Source organism: Monopterus albus, unplaced genomic scaffold, assembly GCF_001952655.1.
Source record: "Monopterus albus unplaced genomic scaffold, M_albus_1.0 scaffold202.1, whole genome shotgun sequence".
In the NCBI taxonomy this organism is placed as follows: domain Eukaryota; kingdom Metazoa; phylum Chordata; class Actinopteri; order Synbranchiformes; family Synbranchidae; genus Monopterus; species Monopterus albus.
Window position 1 is genome coordinate 279040 of NW_018128082.1, and position 12067 is coordinate 291106.

A 12067-nucleotide genomic window follows, 5' to 3' on the forward strand; every position below is an offset into this window, starting at 1 on the left:
CCATGAGGCAGCTGTTCTCCTGCTCTTCACACAGTGATAGACTAGCCTTATCATTGCCACAGCAGCAACACTTTATTGTTTTACACCTTGAGTCATTTATCGTGTATGTGTGTGTCCTTGTTTTTCTACGCTTGGTGGGACGTAAAACCAGGAGGACATGCAGGTACTGGAGGCTGGTCCTCATGATGCAGTTCCTCAAATATTCTGAAAAACAACAGTGTAAAGTTAGAGCAAGTGTCAGCTTTGGTTGGGGTTAGGTTGGGATAAGACTCCAGGAAATTAATGTAAGTCTTTGAAGGGGTCTGGTAAGTGACTAAATCAAGGTGTGAAAGAGAGAGAGACAGAGAGAGAGAGAGGGAATAGTCATTCTGTTTTTTCCATTTTTCTTTGTGTGATAAAATTTTCATCTAACTTTGTCTTGTCTGATTTCTGTACATTTTGATTTTTATTCTTGGAAAAATCAGTATGCCAAAGTGTGTGTGTGTGTGTGTGTGTGTGTGTGAGAGAGAGAGAGAGAGAGAGCTCATGTGTATGCATGTATGTGTATGCATGTGTGTTTATGTGCATGGAGGAGGACGATCCTCTTGGCTTGGTTGTATTCTACAGTGCATGTGTCTCCAGTATGTTAGTGATGCTACTGGAGACCCAGCTCTGTTGGAATAACAACCAGGACCCACTGCAACGCTACCAGCCTCCCTCTGACCTTGCTGTGTGTGTGTGTGCCTCAGACACATTGATTTAGTCTTTACGCTTGCTGCTCTTCACCCCTCTGCCCCCACAGTGACTGACAGATGACAAATACACATCAGTAATTCACTGAACTCAAACACTGCAGAGTGACAATATGTCCCATGCTGATTTAAATATCTACCGGTAAACAAACATCACATGACATGAAGGAGTAAGTGAGCTAGTACCTTGCTGAAAACAGAGTGACTTGTCAGAGAGTATAAATTGTTGATTTAAATATATAGCCATTAATGAGCTTGCCTTTAATCATCTGCAAGTGGGATGCATTCCGTTCTCTTACTGTTGGATCAAGGTCAAACCTCTTGAAGTGCAGATTGGCTTGATTCACTATGTTGGGTGGCTCTGTGAACAATGCAGCAGATAAGAAATAGTTACTCTAAAGACTTCAATTAGCTTTTTAAACTAATCCTCCCGAGTGAGTCTTTAGTTAAGCTAGGTCTTTATTTAATGTGGCCAATTTAGAATATTAGTATTCAGCTAATCAGCTAATCTTAACTGACTGTTACTCTCAGTACACTCATGAGTGTAATCAGGTACTAATGTCAGGGTGTTTTTCATTTTAAATATGTTGTAAAATAGTTGAGAATGGCAGTAATATATCACTGCAATGAAAACTAAACTCTTGTTCAGGAGCTTTTAGTAATAAATATATGGTGTTGTGCATCTGGTCCAGAGCTGAAGGGGGATTCATCTTTTTTAATCATTTGGAATATAACTCGTATCCTGTGTTTCCTGCACTCAGTTAATTAAATTTACCTACAAATGACATTTGGAACAGTGACTCAAAGGAAGTTTAAAGACTGTAGAATATCTTCATATTTAGGTGACTCCCAATTGTGGGGGTGATGATATCTCCCCCCCTGACCTGTCGTCCTGGCTCCCCCTTGCCATAGCATTCATGTTGTACCTTGTCAGCCTCTAGTTGTGATAGCACGTGCTTCTTGTGGATGTTAGAACACTTGTATAGTAGCATTCCAGTAGTTCCCTGTTCTCATCTCTTGTCCATGAATGTCTTGGTCTTGTTCCAGTAGCCCACTTCCCATCAGGTTGCCCTCAGTGTGGACCTTACTGACCCGTTCTACATCCGAGCCTGTTGACTCCTGTGTTTTCCAACTCTTATTACCAATGAGGTAGGCAGGGTAGCATTAAGGGCCTTGTCTAAGGGTCCACGCTGAATATTGACCATGCCCTGACCAGGGTTTGAACCCCCAACCTTCCATACCAAAGTCAGTGGTGTTAACTGAGTTCAATACATTTATCTCTGAGCTCAAAGAAATCTTTGCTTACCAGGCAGCCAAAGCCAATAAAGCTTAGAAATAATGTGCAGATATTATCTGGCCTAGTTCAGAACATTATACAGAGCTGATTTGGCTTTATCGTGCTAACTGCAGCTCTGTCCATGTAGACTTAATTAAACTTTTCTGTGAGCTGTCCTCCTGGAGTTATGCTGCAAATATCTGCCTCACTCTCTATTAACTCTGATTTATGATTGATGTAGTTCAGGGAAAAGATTGAATGACTGGGTAAATTTTTGCCTCGCTTTTTTTTTTTTTTTTCTTGTTCAACATTCAAGCCCTGCTTCACTGTTACTTGATTTCCATACCATTATACTTGTGAGCTGACTGCTATGTTATCCTTGAAATTGATGTTTTGGAAACAGGAAAAATGGTCAAGCATAAGGATTTGAGTGACAAGGGCCAAACTGTGATGGCTGAAGTAGAAGATTGTAGGAACATAGAAGATTGCTGAAGTCTTTTTTTATCACTGCTCAATAGAGAGCATATTGACATACTCCATCCTGGCATGGTTTGGAAACTATTCAAAGGCAGACAGGGCAGCTCTCCAGTGGGTGGTCGACACAGCACAAAAAAAATCATTTGTCTCTCCCTTCCGCCCCGGAAAACTGCTACAGCAAGGCCTGCAAAATTATCAGGGACAATACTCATCCTTTCCACCATGTTTTTACATTGCTACCCTCTGGAAGGCACTACAGGGCCTAGAAGTGCCAAACCACGAGATTGAGGAACAGCTTCTACCCCGTAGCTGCTCTTGGCCCTCTATCCCACTGTCCCCACCTCTATTATCTTATTAGGCCTTGACTGTTTTCATGTGAGCAATTGCGTGCAATGGTCACAATGCAATTCTAATATTTTATGTACTTCATTGAGTCAACTATACCTGTATAGAGTGTGGGTGTGACTGATGGAAGCATCTCTAGGAGAGCTGTCTTTTAAATTTTATTGTTTTCAGTGCAATGACAAGATATTCTATTCTATTCCATTCTGATGACTGGGTCAGATCATCTCCCACACTGCAGGTCTTGTTGGGTGTTCCTGGTCTGCAGTGGGCAGTACCTACCAACAGTGTCTAAGAAAGAACAAACAGTGAACCAGCAATGAGGTTGACCCACTGTAGATTAAACTTTTAAATTTCATTCATCATTTTCAAAACATTCCATTTAGTTTGAATCTTTGTTAAAATGGTTGAAAATTAGAAGTACTGTACACTGGTCTCTATGAAGCGAAGCATTCAGTGGCTACACACTCCTAGAGTGGGGAAGCTGGTGAATTTGTCTAAATGATTATCTCCAACTTGTCCTCATGACCGCAGTTTTCACTCTTTTTACATAAGTTTTTCACCGTATGATTGACGAATGTGTGCTCTTCCTCACAGTAGAACTATGGAAGCAAGCTGAAGATGTACAGTGAGCTGTAGAGTGACACGATGTGTATGTGTGTGCAGTGGTTTGGGGAGTTTGAGAAAAATAGAGAGGAATCTGTGTTTGGTTACGCTGATCACAGGGATCCTTCAAAATGTCAGAGCGCTCCAAGTGATTAGAGAGGCTCCAGATAAAGACAACAGCAAAGAGTGCAGCCTGATGAAAGGGGCAATGGAGGAGAAACGGGGAGAAACCTTGAGATCAAAGTAAATTTTTGGCAGTTTAGTTAGAAAAATACTGTATTCTTAGTCTCTGTGCAAATCAAAATACAAGGGCCACGTGCTGTAATGGGGCAAATAAACGTTTATTTCTGTCCGCTCGTCTCTGTTTTCTTGGTCAGCATTTTTTTTCTTTGCACATTTGGATAGTGACATCCTTGATGCATTGGCAATATAATGTACACTGATAGAAGACACCGAAGTCCCACTTTCTCATGCCCGCAGGGCAAAATGTGAATGCCTGTTAGCCAGCCCTTGAGTTGACATTAAACATCATACACTCACCAGCTGACAACAGTGTCAAACAGGGAAATGATTACATTTAGCCTTATTCTCAGGCCAGGGTCACTATAACGATTACCAAATAGACTATATTCTACAAAACTAACAGTAACGAGTATAAAACTTTTTTTGTCAATGTAGGAAACACACACTACACTACATTGTAATATTGCATTCTTAATACAAGGTGTAAGCTAGGTCCAGATTGACTTGCCGTCTGGTCCGGATCCAGACTGGCATATGGACTTTGAGAAGTCCTGGTGTAGGTCTACAGTTTGCCACTATTGTGGTTGCAGTATTGGCTCCCTGGTAGCAGGCTGAGTGCTAATAGGTTAGGTTATTAGCCTACTGCTAATAACCTAGTCTCCTGGTTCTCTGTTACTAAATTGCTTTTTGGAATAACAGAGAAAATAAAGAGAGAGTGACAAACTCTCAGCCAGACTCTAAATATACATTTGCTCATTTGGCTTAGATTTCTTTGATGCACTCAACATAAAACCACTTTGGCTGTGTTAGCCATCATTTACTAGCTAACCAAAACAAGATGCTAGTGATTTCAGTGGTCTACAAATGACTGATTTTAGACTTCTGGTCAGATTGTGGGTCTGAATGAGGCTCAGACATAAAAAATGGCTGAATATCTCCAATATTCATTCCTGCCACCTTATCCTGATACCAGAGGGAAACCAGTGGTTGTGGGCCATGTGCAATATCTGGCCTCATTTGCATATATTTGTATAGTTGTACTTATTGGAATTCATAATGGAAGCCAACAGAACATATGTGTTTTCGACCTATTTTTAGAGGTTTTCGTGGAAAATCTGTTGAGTATTATTTTTACTATATATGCCTTTAAAACGTCTCAGGAGCAGTAATGGGTAATTAATTACCTGGTCTAAACCAAGAGAAAAACAGGTATACAGACAAATGCAATGTCCCTAAAACCCCAGCATGAATTAGTGTGACATTTACAGAAGTGTAACATTTTAGTTGTAATATTCATACACTATTTTGCACACCGAGAGACTAGCAGACATTACGTCTTGCTTCAGATGAGTACACTGCCATAACAAATTATAAATGACAATATTGTAATGAGTATAATGAATATTGGAACTTTGAGAATATTTTTTAAATGAAATCAAAATTATTAAATTGAAGGAAGAACTCTGCAGCATAATCATTATGGCCCTTCACTTTGTCCTGTCATGTTGTTTTGGTTCTAACAGCTCTGTGTTCCAGGGGAATTTAATGTCTCTTGTATTAAGAATTTACTCTGTAATGGCATTTTCATATCAATTCAGACAAAAGCTTTGGTCAAATTCACATGAACTGAAATACCATTAAAGAGAAACAAACTATGTTAGTGTTATGAAATCACATTGCTCTTTTCATTCAAATTCTGGAGGCTGTCTTGCTTCAGTTTTGAACTAACTGACTGCTTACATTGCCCTCTGAGTAAGTCTTGCTGAGGATGTTCAGTAAATCTTAACAAGCTCATTGGATTCAGTGCATGTGTTATGGTGTCTCTATCCTGTGTGTTGGGGTTAGAGGGTCAGGGTAAGGGTTGTGAATGCATATGTATGTGTGAGGGTGTGTGTGAGAGAGAGAGAGAGATGATAGAGAAGCAGGTAAATGAGTATAACAGATGGTTTGAGGTCAAAAGACAGTCTGACATTTACCACAGCATACTTAAATCTTATTGATAGTAATACACGTACAAACACCAGGCACACAAAGAAGAGGATGGCAGGTTACAGCGTCTATCCTCGACAAAGTCTTGACAGCAGAGTGGGAACAATTGGGAGCCAGAGATGTTCATTGTTTGCCTGCTGGTCACATCTGATTTCGATCAAACATTACTTATCAGGATTTGCACAAGCATTTCAAGTTCCACAGCTTAAGATGCAACACACTCACATTCTTTGTCTCTCAAACACACAGACACAATACGACACCACACCACACCAACACATGGGCTGGCAGAGGTCCAACTTCATTACAGCAGCACTCTGCAAGGCTTATTGAGTGATCAAAGCTAATCACATTTAATCATATCTAATTATATGTAATAAGCAACTCCAAGTGCTCAGGCATGACAAGGCTCTTCACACTTGCTCCATTTCTCCCTTTTCCTTTCTTCTCCTTTTTCACTCGTTGACCCTCCTGTCCTGTCCGCATACCCCCTCACCTCAACAGAGTGACGAGAAAGCGAAAGAAGAAGGGTGTCAAAGAAAAAAAGACAAATAAAACAGAGGGGGCGGATTGACGCCCTCAGTACAACATCAACTCCTCCAGCAGGTGCAGTTCCCAGTACCTTTGTGGTGTAGTCCGCTTAAGGCTGTGTGACTAACAGCTTTGTCAGAACAATTGGAAGAGGACGATCTAGCAGTCATAGACAATATTTCCAACATTATCATCATCTTTATAGTTTCTGTTCGGTGCACAGTTTTAAAAGATGCAGTGTCTTAAGCTTCTGCGGTTTTTTGTATGCTTTGATGAAATGTTTCGTCGGACTTCGGACATGAGATGATAATGCAGTGTGATAGCTGTACCTGGTAGGGATTTAGGCAGACTGCACACAGTGTAAATATTCCTTTGATGTGAATTTATAGATAAAATTGTGTTTATGAGACAGTGAGGCTCTGTATAGTTGTTTGTAATGTTTGTGGAAGGTGAAAATGTAAAAACCTTGAGGTTAAAACTCAGTCTTGCATGACCTTAAAATATAAGCTCCCCTGTTATTGCAGAGCAGCTCTCCTGTTTACCTCTTTATCTTTACCCTGCTTCCAAATTTAGTCTTTATTAAAGTAGAAGGCTGCTTTGAGAGGACCACACAGAGCATGAAGGGAAAACAAACTGCCCCCACATTGCAGTTATACTGTCCTTTTTAAGGTGTTAGTGCTTCACGCAGCATCTGAAACGCCTTGCCCCTACACTTCCCTGACAGTGTGATAAGGGACAGTGTATTTATTTATTCATCCATCTATTAACCATACCGCTTATTCTTGAATAGGATCATGGGGGAGCTGGAGCCAATCCCAGCTGACATTGGGCAAGAGGCGGGGTACACCCTGGACAGGTTACCAGTCTATCACTGGGCTGGCATGTAGACAACCAACACACAATCTAATATATAGGATAAAATAATGAATTATGCATTCCAAAATGTCTGACCTAAAGTTCTGGGCAGTTGCAAAATACACTCATACTCAGTTTCTTTATTATTTTTATAATGTCACTGATTTATATAATTTAATGTCATTTCATTTCAATAATTTTTGTAGAATTTTTACATAAAACTATTTCCTTTTTAAAAATACTTTTTATTCAATGTATGCCATAGTTTTAAGGGCTTGCAGTGCAAAGAATTGAAAGGAGCGGGGCTTGTCACTTGTGGGTTGACCAGTGAAACACTTTGACATGTCAGACAATATGTTGTATGATCTACTTTGTTGCAAGCACAACCACGGCCTTTACTCTGAAGAACTGTCACTTCCTTCTGGTTTGTTTCAGCTGCGGTTACATCCTTCATGCTTGTCTGTCTTTAGGATGTGTGGGTGTATTGATTTTTGGTCTGGAAATATTACTTAAGATAAGCTCCACACAGTCAGAGACGGAACCCGAAGAGGTTTACAACTTTAAAACATATATCGTCCACTCAACACATACTTCAAGAAATGAGAATATAAATCCCTAAGACAAATGTTTCGATAGTGTCTTAAGCAAAGTGCTTTCTGTCCGCCCTGTTGTAAACCTGAGTATGGTCACCTGACCTCCCATTTCATCACATGAACAACAGCCTGTCTACATCACAAACATATACAACAAACAGGAAAAGAGAAACATTTGAACATCAGAGCACATCAGTAAAACAAAAATATAACTACCATTGTATACAAAATATTATACATTTCCTACAAAGTCAACATTACACATTAAATTCTACACAAATCTCACAAAGAAATTAAAGTAGTAAAACCAGTCACCTCACAGAAAAACTATTAACCGCTAAACAGTTTCATATCCATATTTACATAAACACTCAGACAACTATTCATACCTGTAACAAATTAATCACAGAAAAAAATGGTGTCAATAACACTTCTTTAAATCCCAGGTTGCAAAGTCTGTAAAAGGCAAATCCATCAGACTCTGTCCTCAGCAATGTATTTTCTACTTCACACCCTCTCTAGAATTTTTTTTAACACGCTGTATCACTGTAAAGGAAAGCCTGATGTAGAATGTTTCATTTCCTAGAAATGTGTCGCCTCTGAGGATTTCTCATCCCTTCTTCTGATGGCACTCAAATGTTCAGTAATGCCAGATTTCACAGGTCCCCAAGTCTTGCCCACATACCGTAAGCCACAGGTACACATTAATAAATAAATCACATTACTGGAATTACAGGTGGCCACATGTCTCATCCCAACTTGTAAATTTGTCTGTACACAGGGGCAAGCCACACATTTACAACAAGGAAAGAAATCTTTCATATATACATATATATATGCATATATATGTGTGTGTGTGTGTGTGTGTGTGGCATCAAGGCAGTATGGAACTAGAGAAAGATGGTTCATCAAAGTCAACAAAGATAATAGACTGGCTCTTGTTAAATGACTGATGAGATGCAGATTGTCATTAAGCTGACCACCATATTTTCAAACACTCCTCAAAGTTAAGTGCTTCTATCAGATTTTCAAAGAGAGCATCAATGAGGGAAGCAGATATGTGGTTTGTGAACCATGAGATTTTTGCCCGTAGTGCTGCGACAGACTCCTCCGTGTCATGAATAATCTGTTTTTTCCTAATGCTGCACATGAATTGTCGAGCGCTTGCTTTTTACAGTGCCAAAGTAAAAGCATTAAGTGTCCTGAAGAGCAAAACTAATGTCAGTAATCCCTGAAGACATCAGTTCATTTTGAAGTGCCTCGCTTGTGTCTGCAACCGGCAGGGATTGTTGTGTGTTTACCGAGTATGACACAGTTTAAATATTGTTTCAGATGCCTTTGTTGCCTGCCAAGATAAATATCTGCGAAAGAGCTGTTGCAACATAAACCATGTACCCACATAAAAAAAAATAAATAAAAAATACACAAAACTATAGCCAAGGCCTTGGGTTAAGGAGCTGCACACTGTGATCACAAACAAACAACCAAGCAGACATCAGGACATCTGTTTGTCTCTTTTTCCAGGATGCTTTGCTGCGGCTGGCGGCAGTTGTTGACTCGCACTCGCTGCGAGTGGCCCTTCGAGACAGTGTACAGGAGCTGCTTCCCAGCACGGTACTTGCACGAACACACAAGCACACTCTACATTTACAAAAACAGTTGAACATAAATGAAGATTCCTCATTTTATTACCTGGAGCTTCCTCTTAGTATTCTGGGTGGGGGAGCTAAATGATATAAGACCAGGGAGTGCAGGCCCAGGCCTTGTTGTAAATGGATGAGGTTCATCACACACCAAACTAATCTGAAGAATGTGATTAATATTACAAATGAATGCACACGCATTGTATATTTGGGTGTTTTATTCCAGGAGTGTGTATGTGTCTACATGCTGGAGGGAGACCTGAGGCTGCTGTCTGATGACCCGCCACATGAACTGCCACAGGAGGGAAAGATCAGGTGTGTACTGTGCGCAGCAAGCCACAGATGTTTCATCTCAGTGAATCACCGCTGTGTACTGATTTGCTGCAGCACTGCAGAAGGCAACGATACCTAGAGAAGCAACAGAACATGGTGAGAGGAAGAGGGGAAGGGAGGCGGCTGTTTTCTCTGTGTTAAAAGTCAGTGTCACCTGAATGAATATGAGCCTCTCAACCTAAAATCACAGGAATAGCATTGTTACAGAGAGATGTCATCATGGAGAAACAACATGGAGCCTCTTTCTTTCTTATTTTTAGCCTTTAGCTTTACTTCTCTCATCTGCCATTTCTATTGCTCTCATTAAAACTTACCCTTTATCTCACTTGTGCCCTTCTTAATCACAGCTCTCTCTGTCCCTCTGGTCTAATCTTCTATCCCACCTTCCAGCCTCAGTCTGTCTTTGCCCTTTTTTTCCTCCCAGCCCACTGTCTCCACTAAGAGCCATGAAGCACTAAGCCAGCTGTGCTCCAGTCTTTCCACAAACCCCTCACCCACCCCTCTGCGATGCACCTCTCTCTCTCTTTCTCTCTCTCTCACCTTAAATCCCTCTCCCCATGGAAGAGTTGCAGGGCTAATAGCTGAGGTGATAGGGCCCGGGGTCCCCCAGTGACACACAGATATCGTCTCCTCTGTAAAGTGCTCTCCGAAGCTCTACAGCCCCATGTGCTGCTGTGACTGCTTCCCAGGTGTGGTCAAAAACCAACACTACATTATTGATGAAATGTCTGTTACTCAAAAACAAACCTTTTTCCCAACAGCTCATTGCCCTATAGACATAGGATTGCACACAAACATGCAAGGACACAAGCACAGACCACAAGTATGTGTGCACACACACACACACACACACACACACACACACACACAGTTACATATGCATTTGTCAGGGCTGCATGCAGTTTAGAGGTAATGGGAATATTAAAGAAGGTACAGGGCACTTTGTTACATTTCTCTCTCCAGTTCACCTGCTTATATAAGCTTGTTGTCAAGACCTTGGCATACAGTACACACACACTTGCACAAAGAAGCACAAGCACCCACGCACATACACACTCAGTGAACCCATCTGAGAGGCTGGAGTACTGTTAGAAATACTGCACAATGAAGATGTACAGCCCAAGATCTAAAATACCCACATTGAGAGACAAACAGTTTTTGTACATCTGATGGATTATTTGTTAGTTGTCAGGTTGTTTTGTTTCCATTAAGCGCTTACCCATTTATTGAAAAGGCATTTTACTTAAAATGCAGATGGCAGGTGATTGACAAGGTATTTTTGGTCTGTTTTTACAACTTTCAGTTTGTCACACAATTATGGGATAGTCTTTAATTACTTGTAGATTTAATTTGTCAGCCAATCACATTAGAGAACCCCAGATACTACTTACAATGTAAATTGTACAGTATCTCAATTATTTATGTTCGGCCTAAGTGCAAAACACAGCTGTAAAACAGAAAACAATGACTTTTTACAAAACCAACATGTCTTCTAATGTGAACAGCCACATAGGACATTTGTTCCTTTTCTCAGATGTAGAAGTTGTAGAAACAGACCAGAGGCAGGCACGCCTGACCTTACCATCACCATAATCGAAATAAACATGCACTTAAGATTGTGTTACGGTAACAGTCTGGTTAGGTTTAGGAAAAGATTGTGATTAGTGTTAAACAAGCACTTTATTAAGGTTGTTGTCATGTTACAAAAGTAAACACCAAGTTAAGGTTGTGGAATGGAAGCAGATAAAAGAAACACCACCGACTGAACTGATCATCAGCTGATCGACGTAAGCTCAAACTACTCACCTACACACACACAAACATGAGTGGCCTATTTAAATGTCCTTCTTCGAGTCTTTGGTACTGCTGCTGCTAAGTATTGCCACTGAGCACCACCGCAAAGTGTAAACACACCTCCCACTACTCCAGCCTTGACCTATACGTCATTCAGTGTGAGCTGTTGTTGCTGTTATCTGCTGCTACCTGGCCAGCAGCCACCACTGTACCGCCAGCAGACAGCTTTGGTTGACCTTAATATCATCTCCATACACACAACATATGTAGGAAATTAGCTCAATTATGAATTTGGGAATTACTGTATTAATCAGAATTATTGCACATAACTGATTTAAGCATTTGTACACTGATATGGCTTAATACATCCAGACGTAATAACACTTACAAGAGAATTAACTTAAACAGTTGAGGTAGAAAAGAACTGGTGAAGTGACTGTGCCATAAGTAAAAGAAAAGACCAGGACCAGACATGTTGATTACTACAACCTGACAAAAAATTATTCATAGCGTAATACACATTGCCAGTTGTAACTCAAGCATTGCTAGTGTAAATGAGATTTGTACTGGCGTGTCCGTGAGCTGTTGCTGCTGGATCGGAGATGCAGTGAGGCTGGCGTGTCAGGTCAGGTCAAGGAGCAAGAGGGATGAGAG

The 12067-nt window shown here is 40.6% G+C and overlaps 1 protein-coding gene across 4 annotated transcripts in view; it reads left to right on the forward strand.

The window, feature by feature from the left end:
• The window catches only part of pde2a (phosphodiesterase 2A), a 155159-nt gene that overhangs the window by 114109 nt on the left and 28983 nt on the right, over positions 1-12067 (forward strand). For 3 of the 4 annotated variants that reach the window (XM_020618221.1, XM_020618222.1, XM_020618224.1), the window contains 2 exons: positions 9168-9257; positions 9513-9601. In XM_020618221.1, the coding sequence (XP_020473877.1) occupies positions 9168-9257; positions 9513-9601 (179 nt within the window). Of the gene's footprint in view, positions 1-682; positions 1881-9167; positions 9258-9512; positions 9602-12067 lie in introns of those variants that run through there. The other variant, XM_020618225.1, reaches the window with a different exon arrangement.